This window comes from Lactuca serriola, chromosome 1 (assembly GCF_051521515.1).
Source record: "Lactuca serriola cultivar US96UC23 chromosome 1, Lser_US96UC23_V15, whole genome shotgun sequence".
Taxonomy (NCBI): domain Eukaryota; kingdom Viridiplantae; phylum Streptophyta; class Magnoliopsida; order Asterales; family Asteraceae; genus Lactuca; species Lactuca serriola.
The window spans coordinates 143,177,511-143,194,765 of NC_136408.1; the positions used below are offsets into that span (position 1 = coordinate 143,177,511).

Here is a 17,255-nt window from a genome sequence, read left to right on the forward strand (position 1 = left end):
TCTATTAATGCTCTTATTGTGTAGGGTTCGGTTAATGACGATGAGTTCGGTAGCACAGAAGTTTGGTCTACTGACTCAGAAGACGAAGCAGTAAGGAAGCCTACCCATGGAAAGGCGTATGTGGCTAAGGAGGAAAGCAGTGGAGGAAAATGCTTCATGGTGACTGACGTATCTCAAATGAGGGGATACAGCACCGATGGAGGAAGCGATGGACCGAAGGTACAAGAGGATATGTGCTTTACGGCCAAACCACTCAGCCAGCAGTTCAATGAGCTCGATGAACTGATAAAGAAGGTACAATCTGTTTTTATTTCATCTAAAGTACCACCATCCTCATATGAGAAAGAACTAAAAAATGTTAATACAAGAATTTCTCATTTAGATAGTAGCTTAACTCAAACTCGAGTCACCAATTCTAACCTGACTGATCAATTAAGTACGGCGGCGTCGAAGAGTGAGGAGCGGCGAATGTGGATTGAGTTAAAAGAGTCGGAATTAGTTAAAGTTAAAGACGAAAACATTTATTTGCAGAGAGACAATTTAAAATTGTTAAAACAACGAAATGTTTTTTGTTTAATTGCTAAACGTTTATATTCCAATATTACTCAACTTCACTTAGACTGTGAGATAGGCCAAAAGATCCATCGCATGATTTTACCCTTCCTAGAGTTTAAGGAGGATGAAATCGATGCCGAAGCCTACAATTGTGAGAGTGTGATATCGTCTGATGATGTCAATCCGACCTACATGTATGGACTGGACAAAATTGAGTCCTTCATTAAATCCAAAGACCACAAGGACATGCTCAAAAATCTCTTGGACGAAAATGACAGACTTAAACTGAGAACCGAAACCATGCAAAAATTTGACTCTCTAAATGCCAACGTAAGCTCAGAAAACAAAATTGATGTTGAAAATGCATCTAAGCTTAACGAGGACGAAAACATGAGTGAAATTTCTGTAGAGGATACGGTTGACTGCTCAGAATTTGTTAAAAGCGAAACTGAAAACCACAAAAATCTAATTTCTGAAAATTCTGTGGAGTTTGCTCGATTGTCCCAACAAAAGTTCCTGAAATTAGTAGAGAAAGCAGTTGTGTATCAAAAGGTCAGGACCACCCCAAATCAAGTATACAAAGTAACTGGGGTAACCGAACATCAAACAGCGGAACTCACAGCTATTGTGAACGAAGACAATGCTGATGGCTGCGATGAGTTCTTCTGGGAAGCTCCAATAGATAATGCAAACGAAACCGTTGGCTTATCTGAAAGAACCTCTTGGATGAGCAAAGGAAGATACATCCCTGAACCTTTGAACAAGCCGGATAATTTCAATGAGCTAAGCACCAGTGGTTCGAAAGATATTCCTCAGGAGGATGATCGTTCAGCAAAAGAAGACATTCCCTCTACTCAAACAGCTCAAAGTGGAACTTCTTCAGACATTCCTTCTACTCCCTCAGTGCAAACTGGATCTTCTTCGGATATTCCCTCTGCTCCCTCGGCTCAAAGTAAAACTCCTGAAGTTCAAAAGGAACCAGCCAAGGAGACAACAAAAACGAAAGCGAACGTTCATCATCAACCTAAGCAGATGAGGGATAAGAAGATAGAAAGGAACCAAAGATACAGGAAAAACCATTCTGAAAGGAAACAATTCTGGCACTCTCAGAATGCATACTACTCACACCAAGACAAGAATCTGAAGTATGAAAACAATCCAGAAAGAAAGCCTAGGTTCGGTTCACAAGAAAATACCAACCGAAAGCCAAGGTTCGATTCATAAGAAAATACCAACCGAAAGCAAAGGTTCGGTTCTGAAGAGGATTTCAACCGAAACCAAAGGTTCGGTTCCAAGAACAACTCCAACCGAACGCAGAGGTTCGGTTCTGAAGTCAAAAGAGAACAAGACTCGAAGGTCAGTCCCTCCAATGATCAAAAGCAAAAGGGTCACCTAGAGTCACCAGCCAGGAAGTCCTCTCCATCCAAATCCTCTCATTCTAACTCTTCTCGTTCTTTTAGTTCTTCTACCCCCATCAATTCATCTCCATCTTGCTCTAAAGCTAATTCCGCTTGTTCTCAAAAACCTCATTCATCAGCTAAACAAAAGGGAAAGCAGAAGGTCAATGAATCCAAACCAGAGTCCGAAACGAACACACCCAATCCTAACAAAATAAAAGTCTTTACCATTAAAAAGAAAGATGAAACAACTCTAATAAAACGAACATATCTAGTTGACATCTCTCTTACAATTCCCGTTCCCATGAAAAGCTCACATGGACCCAAGAAACTTTGGGTTCCTAAATCTGCTTAATTTTTGAGGTTATAAGTGACGAGCAGTTCGACGAAGAATGGTACATCGATAGTGGCTGCTCACGTCACATGACAGGGAGGAAAGAGGAACTCAGGGAATACAGATCTCTTGCAAATGGTGGCAACGTCAAGTTTGGAAATAATTCTTTCGGCACCATAAAGGGATATGGAATGATAACAAATGGTGACTTCACTATAAGGAAGGTGGCTTATGTGGAAGGACTCCAACACAACCTCATCAGTGTATCTCAGCTTGTTGGAGGTACAGGTCTCAAAGTCTCATTCGATGATGAAGGTTCTGAAATCATAGAGAAAAAGACAAAGAAGGTGATTCTCAAGTCAGAGCGAAAGGGTGAAATGTTTCCTCTAAACATGAAACCCATCAAAGGAAACCCAGCCATATGCCTGTTATCAAAAGCTCAATCCGACGAAAGCTGGTTGTGGCACCGAAGACTCTCTCATCTCAATTTCAAAGATATCAACCGACTTGTCACTGGAGGTCATGTTAGGGGTCTTCCATTGCTCAAGTTCGACAGAGAGCATTTATGTGCTGGATGCGAAATGGGGAAGCAGAGTCGTCAAAGTCACCCATCTGTAATCAACACAAAAGTTGTTGAACCACTCGAATTGCTTCATATCGATTTATGTGGTCCTTCATCTATCGAAAGCATCGGCGGTAGCAAGTATATTCTTGTTATCGTTGATGACTTTTCACGATTTACATGGGTGTTCTTTCTAAAGCTCAAATCTGAAGCGACTCAAAAGCTGAAAGTGTTTATCAAGCAAATTGAAGTCCAGCTCAAGAAGGTCGTTCGCAACATCAGAAGCAACAATGGTCTTGAATTCAAAAACAAGGAGTTTGAAGAGTTTCTTGCAGAACAGGGAATTAGTCACAATTTCTCAGCTGCATACACACCACAACAGAACGGAATAGTCGAAAGGCGAAACCGGTCTTTGTGTGAAGCTGCCCGAACTATGCTAAGTTTCGCTTCCTTACCTCTTTATTTTTGGGCTGACGCTATTTCTGCTGCTTGTTTTACACAGAACAGGTCCTATCTCAACAAGCGATTCACGCTCACATCATATGAGATTTTAAACAACAGAAAGCCCAATGTGAAATTTTTCCACGTGTTTGGCTCAAGGTGTTTCATCTTTAACTCTAAAGAACACCGCAACAAGTTTGACGTCAAAGCAGACGAGGGAATTTTTCTGGGTTACTCACTCACATCCAAGGCGTACAGGGTCCTAAACAAACGTTCAAGAAGGATTGAAGAGACATACTATGTGACCTTTGACGATAGCTATGTCAAGAAGCTAAAGGCCAATGAAGACACTGCCAGGGAAATCTTTCCTCAAACTAGCCAAGTCACAGTCTCGATCGCTAATATATACGAGAAATTTCTGGAACTCTTTGACGAACCAGAAAAAGCTTCTCTCTCAGAAGCAGGTGCAGCTGACAAAAAAGTTGATCATATGAAGCAGATTGTCGAAGAGGCTGCAAGAAGAATGCATGAAGGAGAATCGCCCACTAATGAATCTCCATCCAACAGTGCTTCAGTCGAGGGGGAGCCAAGTTCTCATGTCGAGGGGGAGCCAAGCTCACAAGTCCAAGGGGAGCCAAGCTCTACAACTTCAACCGAAGGTCCTTCACCAACCGAAGGTGCCTCACCAACCGAAGATGCCTCTCCAAATGAAGGTGCTTCAACGCCTGAAAGTCCAGCACCACAAGAAACCCCTGAACCTCATGTTTCTCAAGACTCATCAATTGAGGGGGAGCATGATGATATGACGCTTGATTACGATAGCCAATCTGAGCCAGAAGAAATGATCGACGCTGAACTAGACCCAACCTTTGATCCGAATTACCCTCCTCTTACCAAATGGACCAGAGATCATCCTATCTCTCAAGTAGTTGGTGCTGTATCTGAAAAGGTTCTGACCCGATCTCAACTGAAGGCAAAACAGACATCCTTATTTTCAAAGGTTGAGTTTTGTATGTTTAACTCATTCGTATCAAAAGTTGAACCGAAGACAATTAACACTGCCCTCGATCACTCTGATTGGGTTCAAGCAATGCAAGACGAACTGAACGAATTTGAAAGGAACAAAGTTTGGCGCCTCATTCCAACTCCACCTGATGCTTCGGTTGTTGGTCTCAAGTGGGTCTTCAGGAACAAAATGGACAAGGAAGGTAATGTTATAAGGAACAAGGCTCGTCTGGTTGTAAAGGGATATTGTCAGGAGGAAGGGATAGACTATGAAGAGACTTTCGCTCCAGTAGCTAGGCTAGAATCCGTTAGAATATTTCTGGCTTATGCTGCTCACAAAATTTTTGAGGTTTTCCAAATGGATGTCAAGTGTGCATTTCTCAATGGAGAACTCGAAGAAACTGTGTATGTGGAGCAACCTCCTGGGTTCGTGAACGAAAAGTATCCAAATCATTGCTATATTCTGGATAAAGCTGTGTACGGCCTCAAACAAGCTCCGAGAGCCTGGTATGAAACGCTTACCAAATTTTTAAAGATGTCTAAATTTAAACAAGGTTCGGTTGACCCAACCTTCTTTCGCAAAAAGGAAGGTAACCACCTTATGATAGTTCAAATTTATGTCGATGACATCATCTTTGGCTCCACGAATCCCAGCTTAACAGCTGAATTCAGAAAGTTGATGGAAACTAAGTTTGAAATGAGCTCAATGGGTCCTATTAACTTTTTCCTTGGTTTAAACATAAGACAGGGACCTGAAGGCATCTTTATCAATCAGGAAGCTTACACGAAGACTCTCCTAGCGAAGTTTGGAATGATGGGAGACTCAAAAGTCAAAGTCCCAATGGCATTCGGCACCAAGCTTACTCCATCTCTAGATAAACCGGCTGTCGATATCACGCTCTATCGTCAAATGATTGGCTCACTGATGTATCTAACTGCTAGCAGGCCTGATATCATGTTTTCTGTGTGTTATTGTGCTAGATTTCAGGCAAACCCACGCGAACCTCATATGCTTGCAGTGAAGAACATCTTACGCTATCTCAAGCGAACCACATCCTTAGGTCTATGGTATCCATCCAACTCAGGCTTCTTTGTTCAAGCCTATTCTGATGCTGACCTTGGAGGATGTGGACTCGACCGTAAAAGCACAACTGGTGGCTGTCAATTTCTTGATGGAAAGTTGGTCAGCTGGCAATCCAAGAAACAAACGTGTGTGTCGCTGTCTACTGCCGAAGCGGAATACATTGCCGCTGCATCCTGCACATCACAAGTGATTTGGATCCAAAGTCAACTTCGAGACTATGGACTCAATATGAAGAAGATCCCACTATATTGTGACTCTGAAAGTGCAATTAGGATCTGTCATAACCCAGTGCAACACTCTAAAACCAAACACATAGCACTGAGGTATCACTTCATCAAAGATCATGTGGAAGATGGAAATGTCGAAGTTCACTTCGTAAGAACCACTGATCAACTGGCTGACATCTTTACCAAAGCTCTTCCAGAAGCATCATTCAATAAAATATTGCAAGGGCTAGGTATGATGGAATCAGAGTCAGTACCTCACACTACCTCTCAACCTCAATCGTAAGAAGCGAAACCAACCGAACGTTCGGGTTCGGTTCAACCATTTGACTCGCTCATTATTTCAAAGGTAGTTTTTCTGTGTTGTATATTTCTTGTACAATTTTGTCTTTCTTTGTGTTAAAAGTATTTATCTCTTGTATATCTAAATTCCTTCGTTTCTCAAAATTTTCCAAAACCGAAACCTACCGAAGGTTCGGGTTCGGTTTTTCAAAATTTTGTGGAACCGAAACCAACCGAAGGTTCGGGTTCGGTTTTTCAAAATTTTCCTAAACCGAAACCAACCGAAGGTTCGGGTTCGGTTTTTCAAAATTTTCTAGAACCGAAACCAACCGAACGCTCGGGTTCGGTTTTTCATCTTTTTCCCAACCGAAACCAACCGAACGTTCGGGTTTGGTTTTTCATTTTTTTTCCACAGTTTTTTTTATTTTACGTCTTATTTTTTTTTCTCTTCTATTTTTTTATTTTTTTATTTTTTTATATAAATTTCAAAAACTCCAAAAATATTTTATTTAATTTTTTTTGTGTGCTCATTCGTTTATGGGGATATATTTGATGACTTACTTAAGTGTCCCTAGAAGCATGCTGCTGTATGTGTCCCAAGCCTCATAAGATTTTGTATAATAGCCTTCATGACCTGGTATACACAAACCTTGTCTTCCCAATAAGGCTAACTCATTTATTCTAATCGTGAGCTACCTCACTCTCTTCTCACATGAGTTAAGAGTTTCCTGCTTGGTCCTTATTTTCGCAGCAGAGGTACTATGTTTACTTACACCATCCCCATTATACTTCTCCATTACATTCGTTTCATCACTGTAACCCTTGAGACTCTCAGAAACTACCACTGAGGTTTATGGTTACACAACATCTGTGTTTATGATCTTAGTTTCGTGCCACTACGAGCTGAGTGAAACCCAAAATTCAACACCAACGAATTGACGGTGAACAATTAATTTGCTCAAGCTTTCACCAATGAATTGACGAATGTACCTTCATGAAATCTCAAATTTTCTTTACCATGATTCCTATGAAATTGTTACACACCATAACATTTCTTCCCAAGGGATCCAGTTTTAAATTTTTTATCTGAGATTTTATATTTATCCTAGCCAATACAAAATGAATTCCTACCTACTTGTTCAACAGACTACACCGGTCTCACAAGTACTTTGTTCACTTTCTTTCTTATATCAAGAATTGAATTGATGAATCAAAGCGAAACCATCCTTAATTAGCCTAATTAAAAGAAGCCTTTCAACATTTATTAATAAATGTTTGATCGTAATTCAACGGGATTCCACACTAACACTTTGAGGTCTCTCTTGACCTTGAAGGAAGAGATTCATGCCCGGGATCATCAGTTTCGTGTCATTATTGACATCACAGATTATCCAAAAAAAAAAAAAGTTGCTTTATTTCTTTTTCTTTTACACTCTTTGCGCGAAAATCCTAGATTTTAAAAAAAATTCCGTTACTAATTATTTTACAGGCTGGATTATTACTGGATGGTTAATAATGAAGTTGTGGTCCAAAACTATCCACGTGGGTCATTTATTCTACAATGCCGTTAAAAAGGGATAAGACGAAAGGTTGCTGACTCGGCGGGAGTTAAAAGGAAAAAAATTCAAACGACGGTAAAAAGGAGGGCGCGTGAATTTGAAACGGCCGCGCTTTTTCTGACACTTAAGGACGCGTGTGCGATATCGAAGCGTCATCACTCTAGCATTACAGGCGCGTGTAGAAATGGAAACGGTTCCTCTCTCTGAACCGGCGCTTATTGGGCGGCGTAATCCTAGGAAACTGACACTCTCTCTCCTACGTGATCATCGCACGCCCCAACTGTCACCAATCAGTCACTCAAAAAACCCGCTTCGTATTTCCATAAGAGATTTGAAACGATCTTTCTCTCTCCAATCCCTCACTATAAAAGGCCGTCCACAAAACCTTTTACCTCTTTACTACCTCCGCAATTTCTCAAGAGCAAAAACTCATAAACCATCTATTGTTCATCCTCTTCTCCAACCTGCAACAATGGCTGAATCTTCTTCCGTTCACGCTACTTCTCAGATCCTCCCCATCCGTCCTCAGCAATGCCTGGTCATTGATCTCAACCCACTGGCGTATGATTCCTACATGTCGCCAGTTATAGAATGCTTGAAGTACTCCCAGCTTGCACCTGCACTGTCCAGAATTGAAACTGTGCCTATGGTCGCTCTATCACAGGTCTACGCGATGGCTTACTACAACAAGGCTGTCGACCGGGTATTCTTTGAAGTGGCAGAACACAAAACTTCGATTTCTTGCCCCCGTTTCTGCACTATGCTAGGGTTTGCTGCTGACCCATCGCGAGTTAACCCGGAGACGATTCCGGTTGGGATGCTGTACAACATGTTTTACAACATGGGCTACACAGAGGTTCTCACCTCCGTCGCCAAGTTTAAGAAGTCTTTCCTGCCGCCCCAGTGGAATGGTCTATTTACGGTTCTTTTCAAGGGCTTGTCAGAGAGGAGCTCAGGATCTAACGGTGCAAGTCGTCTTTTCCTATCGATAATGTATGGGGTGTACAACGGGATAAACCTGGACTATGGGTTTGTCCTATGGCAACAGCTCATTCAGAGCCTCTCTTCCTCATCCCGACACTCGGAGGTGTCGTTGGCCCGGTTCTGGATCTTGATAACAAGATGGGCCATGGACAAGTTCAACGTTCCTACTGCTGATGGTGCATCGATGTCTTCTATCGGTACGTTCCATACCAAGAAGATCATCGTATCAGATGCATCGAAATTTTCCTTTATTGGCTCCATCCCGGAGACAATGTATGCCGATGTGCCCTCTGACAGCAGACTGATACAGACGATCAAGGAGTTTAGGCCAACTGGTCCGAGGGAACTGACACCGGACATGCTACGATCGATTCATGATGCTGACAAACCGATCAACAGGGGCAAAAAGGGTGACAAAGGGAAGCAAGCGGCCAAAGCTCCAAAAGGCCCTTTTCCCAAAAAGCGAAAACAACTGAAGGCTGCTTCATCCCCACAGCCGAAAAGAAGGAAGACCCAACAGAAGTGAAAGCTAGTTATTCCCTCCTCTTCAAGCGAATCCGAAGGTGGAAGTTCGGACTCTGAAGGATCACAAGGAGACGAATCTCCTCAACGAGGCAACACACCACCTCGGTCCCCAACCCCAGAGATGGAACTTCATCAATCTCCTGTTCCTTCACCTCCACCAACAATTCCTATTTCCATTCCCACCATAAACCCCACTATTCCCCCAACCTCATTCCCTATACCTCCACCAATATTCACCACATCAACCGAAACACCACCAGTTACCGAAACCCCTCCAGTAACCGAACCACCACAAACCGAAACCCAAACTCAACCACCACCCGAAACTACCCCACCCCATACTCAACCTCCAAATACACCAACCACAACACACCCAGCTTCACCACCACCTCCATCTCCTGAAAATGCCTCCGATGGCGACGATCAATACCTTGGTGGTGATCACATGAACTTCGATTCGGTCTACTATAGTCCGTTTCAAGTTCAGAGTGATGAGGAGGATGATGCTCTAGTGACAAAGAAGCATCTCCGAGAGCTTAACGAGAAGGTTGATCAACTTCTCGCCTCCTCTTCCAACCAGCAGTCATCTTTGTCTGAAGCTGCCCTTCAGAAGATCGTTGATGCCTTCTCCAGGGCTCAACATGATTCGGTGGCCTCAGCAACTGCTGTTATCGATGCCTCCACCCGAGCCTGTGAGGCAGCGACCGAAAAAGTCGATAAACTATTCAACGACGCTTCCGTCCTGCTGAAGTCCATGCAGGAAAGCGCCGACGCCACTAAGACAACTCTGGAACCAGTTGTTCAACAATTGGCCAAGTTTGTCTCGACGGAGCTGTCTTCGTTCGCTACTCTCAGACAACATATTAGCGACGACAACTCGGCACTTCGTGCCTCCATCGATGCCCGCCTGGCAAAGCTACAAGAGGATCTTGCAGCTGAAAATTCTCTGATGGACGTCTTGGCGAGCAAGACTACCGCCCTTAAGGTCAAGAGCACGCAACTTTCCAACTCCCAGCAACAATTGGAAGCTCTTCGATCCGAAAGGGAGGTAATAAAGACGTGTGTTTCGGATGTCCACGCAGCATTATCAAACATCCTGGAAGCACACGACCCCATCCTAAACCATTCGGTGAGGCGCACCCTCGCTGAAAAACTCTCTCCGGCCATGGACCTTTTAAGCAAGATTGAAGGCCTACCGAGTTTCGTGTCCATTCCGAAACAAGGGGGAGATGAGAAGATGAAGATGAAGATGAAGATGAAGACAAGGAGACCATTGCCGACATGTTAAAAAGAAAGAACAGTCGCAATGTTGAAGACGATGCTAGTCGTGTGGCGCGAGAGGCTGAAGAAGCCGAACGTAAGCAAAAAGAAGCCCACGATCTCCTTGAGAGCCGAAAGTTGCTCTTCCCTGCCTGTACCAGGGATCGTATGATAAAAGAGGCCATAGAGACTCCAAGCATATTATGGCTCGAGCCAGTTATATCATTCGACTGCAACAACTCTATCGATTCGCAGTTTGATATGCCGCTGACTTGAAAGGCGTTCATCTTCCACGCCTTCTCTAACATTTTTGAAGTCTCGCATCCGAACGATGAGCTTGACAGGGAGCTCATTGACTTCTACCTGGAGGCCGCTCGCCCTCAATACCTCACCTGGAGCGCCCAGAAGATTGTCAATGTTCGGGTACTGAAGCCTTATGCCGTGGGGAGATTCACAAACGTAAAGTTCAAGCTCATTCGTGGATCAGCAAGAACTGCTCACATTATCTCCCTGGCGGATCTGCCGAATCTGAATCCTCATGACTGGATTGTCTTGTACAATATCCTGCTGACAGATGAATCTGAATATGGTCCCATCATAGACCATGTCAAAAGGATGTTGGCCTGCTATATCATGGAGGTTGCCCTAATGGATCAGGAGGTTGCCACAGTTTTTAAGAAGAAACCGAAAGTCGCACCTGTGGGATCGGCCAGTGATCTAAATCAAATGCAAATGGGTAAGATTGATCTGAGGCGAAACTCAGTAATGTTCACTAGAGCCGAAGGACAGAAATGTCTCTTCGCTTTAGCTGACAAGCACCTTTACACCACAGCTTGCTTAGAGCACGTCTTATCAATTATCAAGCGGTGTAAAGAGAATTCGGCTAATGACATCAAGTACTTCAATGATATGATCAATTGGTACATCCGGTTTAGACAGACCATCCTCTCCATAACCAAGTGTCTGTTTAGCACCGTGAAGAAGAAGGTACCAGCTTCAGCTGCCGGCCCAAGTAAAAAGTGAAGGTCTCGCTCCAAATTAACGCAAAGGGGGAGATTGTTGGGCTGAAGTTTTATTTTGATGTTGCGTCTTTTGGGCTCGTTAGTTTAGCCATGTACACTCCGGTTTGGGCCTGTCCAACCGAGAGCCTTTTATGTATTGTATATAAGTTAATGCTTGCATGCATATTAGGTTAACGTTTTAGAGATTATCGACATAGCGATTCATCCAGAGTACAACATTTTTCTTTAATCGTTCTTGTAATCTTCTAATCCTCTACAGTTGATGTTCTTAATCGAGCTCTTCTGAGGATTTTGTTTAATCATTCGACACGTTTGATTCAAGCTTTCTTGTTCTTATTATTGCGTTTTTTACTGTTTTATATTCATATACTTGTTCAAGATCTAATCGATCTTCATAGATTAAAAGTTATTTTAATCCCATCATCAACGATATACTTGTCTATTCGCATAGTGAAAACGATCATAAACAACATTTGAGGCAGGTGCTGGAAACCTTAAGGGCAGAGAAGCTATATGCAAAATTTTCAAAATGTGAGTTATGGATCAGGAAGGTGAATTTCCTTAGTCACATGGTTAGCAAAGAAGGCATACACGTGGACCCTTCCAAGATCAAAGCGATAGAGAATTGGTCTGCACCGAAGACACCCACAGAAATCCGACAATTCTTGGGTCTTGCTGGCTATTATCACAGATTTATCCTGAATTTCTCCAAAATTGCCAAACCCTTAACCACTCTGACTCAGAAAGGCGTACCCTTTTGTTGGAGTGAGAAGCAAGACACTGCGTTCCAAACGTTGAAACGGGCCCTATGCAGCGCACCTATCTTGTCCCTGCCTGAAGGGACGGAGGAATTCGTTGTCTACTGTGATGCATCTAATCAGGGCTTAGGTTGTGTGCTCATGCAACGAGGAAAGGTCATTGCCTACGCCTCGAGACAGTTGAAAACGCACGAGGTCAATTACACAACTCACGATTTAGAGTTGGGAGCAGTAGTCTTTGCGTTAAAGATCTGTAGACATTATCTCTATGGAACCAAGTACACTATCTTCACTGACCATAAAAGTTTGCTGCATATCTTCGACGAGAAGGAACTAAACATGAGGCAACGGCGATGGGTTGAGCTACTCAGTGATTACGAGTGTGAAATCCGCTACCATCCCGGCAAGGCCAATGTGGTGGCAGATGCCCTCACCCGAAAAGAGTACTCAGGTCGTAGAGTGAAGGCACTGACCATGACTATCCATTCCCATTTATCCGCGCAAATCAAGGAGGCTCAGCTGGAAGCCTTAAACCCAGAGAACATGTCGGGTGAAGCCATGAGAGGAATGGAAAATAACCTAGAGATCAAGGGAGATGGAGTCTATTATCTCATGGACCGGATATGGACCCCAAAGTTCGGTGGTTACAGAGAGGTTATAATGAATGAAGCTCACAAGACTAGATACTCCATTCACCCACGTTCGGACAAGATGTACCTCGATCTCAAGAAACTGTATTGGTGGCCGAACATGAAAGCAGAGATCGCTACCTTCGTGGGTAAGTGCCTGACTTGCGCCAAGGTGAAGGTCGAATATCAAAAGCCCTCAGGTCTACTCCATCAACTAGAGATACATGAGTGGAAGTGGGAAAGGATAACGATGGATTTTATCACCAAGTTACCCAGATCTCCGAGTGGGCACGATGCCATCTGGGTAATTGTCGATCGGTTGACGAAGTTCGCCCACTTCCTACCAATCAAAGAAAACTTCAACATGGAGAGACTCACACAGATCTACATTCAAGAGATAGTTCGACTTCATGCGGTACTTGTATCCATTATCTCCGACCGAGATAGCAGGTTTACCTCAAGATTATGGCAATCACTACAGAAAGCTATTGGAACTAAATTGGATATGAGCACGGCTTATCATCCGCAGACTGATGGACACAGTCAGAGAAAAATTCAGACCTTGGAAGATATGTTGAGAGGCTGCGTCATCGACTTCGGCACGTCATGGGACACTCATCGTCCTTTGGTCGAATTTTCCTACAACAACAGCTACCAAACCAGCATCAAGGTTGCGCTGTTTGAAGCCCTCTATGGCCGCAAGTGCAGATCCCCTCTATGTTGGGCTGAAGTGGGTGGCACGCAGCTAGTCAAGGATCAAGTCCCCAACAACACTCTCACTGGTCCTGAGATTATCCGAGAGACGACTGAAAAGATCGTGCAAATCCTAGAACGACTGAAAGCCTCACAAGATAGACAAAAGAGCTACGCCGATAAGCGACGAAAACCCTTGGAATTCCAGGTCGGTGACCGCGTTCTTTTGAAGGTCTCACCATGGAAAGGCATGGTACGTTTTGGAAAATGTGGAAAGCTAAACCCAAGGTACATTGGGCCATTCGAGATCATTTCTAGGATCGATCCCGTAGCATACAAACTCCAGTTACCCCGAGAACTCTGCAACGTCCATCCTGTCTTCCACGTATCGAACCAAAAGAAGTGTCTGTCCGACGAGACACTTGTGATTCCTCTCGACGAGATCGATCTGGACGAAATTCTATGTTTTGTGGAAGAACCTATTGAAATCATGGACCGTGAAGTCAAACGTACCAAGAAAAGTCGCATCCCGATAGTGAAGGTCCGCTGGAATGCCAAGCGGGGTCCTGAATTCACATGGGAGTGCAAGGATTCAATGAAGCAGAAGTATCCTCATCTCTTTCCAAGTTCATGATTGTACTCTATTCTTGAATTTCGGGAAGAAATTCCCTCTAACGGGGGGATTATGTGACAACTCGAAACTTCCGTCTTGTACCTTAGTCAAATTCTATCAATGTTAAACTCGTTTCAGCTATCTTTAGCATTGTTTTGAGCCTGTTCGGGTGATCTAAAGCCTTGTACAACCAAAGTTTGAATTAAGGATGGGTTGGTTTACGATTTAGGGTTGCAAATAGGCCAAACACTCAATCAAAAGGAGTGTATGGCCACACACATGAGTGTGTGGCCGCACACCCGAGTGTATGGTCGCACACATGAGTGTGTGGCTGCACACCCAAGTGTATGGCCGCACACCTGAGTGTATGGCCGCACACACGAGTGTGTGGCCGCACACCTGAGTGTATGGCCGCACACACGAGTGTGTGGCCCCACACCCATCCTCCAGCTGCACACTCATCCCTATTTATATAGGGTGACCCCTTCACTCATTCCTTTTATTTGGTTGCACTCTACTTTCTCTCTCTAAAAACTTCATCCAAGAACGCTCTCAAGGCCTAAAAAAACGTGAGTTTTCCATCACTTAGCTTATCATACATGAAGGACCCATTGATCTAAGCCCTTAACCATCAAAGTTCATCATGTTCTTCATCACATGAAGGTGTACGGCCTCACACTCCTATGTGCAACCGCACACACATCCTTGCCGCACACACACGCTAATGACCATACACCTCCTTTGTTTGATCACATAAGGGCCCAACAAGCATTTCCAAGTATTTAGGGTGATTTCCCGTCATGTTTTGTCATGGAATACCTAAATCTAATACACATATGTGCTGCTATATGTTACTAGGATCCACTTGAGTGAGAAACCTCAATTGACACTCAACACTCGTAACCGATCATCCGCTCGAATCATCCGTCAAACGGTGAGTTCATACCCCTACATTTTTTTGTGTTTTTAATGTTTTCAAGGGGGGAATACAAGTCAAACTCAAAGTATTTTATTAAGTTTTAAACTTATTAATACAATTAATGATTTCCATGTTTAATAACATATTCGGATATTTTATCCCTTTTTGTAATATGATTTGGAAATCTAACTTCATCAGAAAGGTTTTTACAAAGCATTTTTATATCAACTCTAATAAACTATAATGGGTATAGTTTGGGATAACACTCTGGGCAGTCTGTACCAAATCAGACTTCATAAATGAATATGTATAAACTATGGCAGATTTAGTTTATGTTATATATTTTCACAGGAGTATAAAGTACAATTATTCAAGAATAATTATTGCTTTATATTGTTTTCCCGCTAGTGAACTAGATTATACCGAATTGTGAGGCGCTACTTCAATACTGTACCCTTAGGTGTACAAGGATAAATCCTTTCTGTATAACCAGAGTCTCCTGAAGGGAGAGCGTGAGATTTGTGAATAGATCTATTCGGGACTGACAATCCCACACCAGAACTGCTAGCTACAGTTAGGCGGGCACGCCTGTGGTGAACAAATGTTACTTAGCTTAACGCCTGAAGAACACTATAAAGGTCTCTCGGTCATATCAAGTATGGTTATACAACTCACATATAACTATAAACTAACTTTGTTTATGGACTCTACCCTTCATGAGTTTTATTTTGAGTAATAAAACTACTTATATATATAGATAGTATTTAGGGATTTCTAAACTGGCATCTCTACCTCTAGGACGGATAATATGATTTCTAAAACTGATGGTTTATCTTTTCCTAATAAATACTCTTTCAACACTACCTTTCATAAGAAAATATAGATTTTCTTGAGGAACACTTTTCAAAAGAATCAAATAACATTTTTCTCTAGAAACTAAATGCTTATGAACTCACCAGCTTTATGTTGATATTTTTTAAATAGCTTGTATTCTCAGGGAATTAGTAGACAGGTACTTCCAAGAATTCGGTGAAACCGGAGCAATAAGAGCCATGTTTTCTATATTATACATACTTTTGATGTATTTAAAACAAGTTTCAAACTGATGTAAACATTTTTCATACGTATTCAATGTTTGGTTGTGTTTACTATGCTTGCTATACAAATGTTGTGATACTACGAATGACGTCCTCCACCCCGGAACGTTTTCGCCATCACGGTTTCGGGGTGTGACACTGCCTTTCTCTATCTTCCCATTAAACACTTCACACATGTTTGAAATCAACACATCAGAAACAGCTCTTCCTGCACATTACAATAACATACAATTGATGCTGATAAATAACTGAAACACATAATCATTACCATATGCAAACATATACAATTACCTGAGAAATGACTCCTTGCTGAATGTATAGAAGGAATCTGCTTCAACCATTGACATGCCTCCTTTTCATACTCACTAAACTCCTTCATCAAATGCTCAAACTCAGGAATGGTGGTTGTTGTTGCACACCTCCATAAATGGTCCCTGTACTTAGTTTGCCCCCACTTCTTTCTAATATTGTCATGAATATTTCTAATACAATACCTATGCTCAGCATTGGGAAACAATTGATCAACTGAAATTTGTAATACCTACGTGACTCAACAGACAATAATTAGAATTAATTTCTTGGTAAAAAAACACAATCTAAATGATCAATTGATGAACTATAATTTACCTTTTTCCTGTCATTTATGAAAGTATAGTTTGAGTTGTTCCCAAGCTCCAGGTTATCCCCAAGGTTTTCTAAAAACCACTTCCAGATAGCTGTGTTTTCAGACTCAACAATTGCATAGGCCAAGGGATAAATTCCATTGTTGGAATCTACACCAACTAATGTAAGAACCTGACCAGGGAATGGGCCTTTCATGAAGGCACCATCCAAACCTACTAAGTCTCTAAGACATCCTTTGAAACCTTTTTTCAGTGGACCCAAGCATACATAAATCCTTCTAAACTGCCTTGTTGGGGATGCAGGGTTGCCATTAGAACACACATCTATTTTGACTGTTGTGTCTGGGTTTGTAGCTTGAACTTCAGGAGCATAGTCCCTCAACAATGCAAACTGTTTTGTGTAGTCCCTAGTTACATGCTTTCTTGCCATATATTTTGCCCTAAACACCTTATCCATCGAAATACCCACCTGGTAGGTCTTTTAAAAGTGATCTTGTATGGCTCTCAAAGAATCTTCGGATCTGCCTCAACTTGATCTATGATTTTCTTGCAGATTAAAGAAGCAGGACAAGCTCTGAGTTTTCTTGTTTGTAAGCATGTATGAGTTTGGTTTAAGGTCCTTATAAACCAGTCAGATTCGGGGTTTGACCTAGATGCATGTATATACCAACCACATGTTTCTTTTTGTG

At 42.5% G+C, this 17,255-nt stretch overlaps 1 protein-coding gene across 1 annotated transcript; it reads right to left on the bottom strand.

Moving 5' to 3' along the window:
- Window positions 1-15,847: 15,847 nt before the first annotated feature.
- Window positions 15,848-17,023, bottom strand: LOC145062355 (protein FAR-RED ELONGATED HYPOCOTYL 3-like). The gene is made up of 4 exons (XM_079009973.1): window positions 16,571-17,023; window positions 16,235-16,484; window positions 16,034-16,151; window positions 15,848-15,905 (listed from the first exon to the last, which is right to left on the bottom strand). The coding sequence occupies exons 1-4, from the start codon at window positions 17,021-17,023 to the stop codon at window positions 15,848-15,850; spliced, it is 879 nt and encodes a 292-aa protein (XP_078866099.1).
- Between the last annotated feature and the right edge of the window lie 232 nt (window positions 17,024-17,255).

What these genes read in the sequence shown, in the direction of transcription:
- LOC145062355 (XM_079009973.1), bottom strand. Translation starts at nt 17,023, where the DNA reads ATGGATAAGGTGTTTAGGGCAAAATATATGGCAAGAAAGCATGTAACT. An exon ending in TCATAAATGACAGGAAAAAG is followed by an intron (nt 16,485 to 16,570) that starts GTAAATTATAGT and finishes TGAGTCACGTAG; the next exon opens with GTATTACAAATTTCAGTTGA. An exon ending in AACGTTCCGGGGTGGAGGAC is followed by an intron (nt 15,906 to 16,033) that starts GTCATTCGTAGT and finishes TGTATAATATAG; the next exon opens with AAAACATGGCTCTTATTGCT.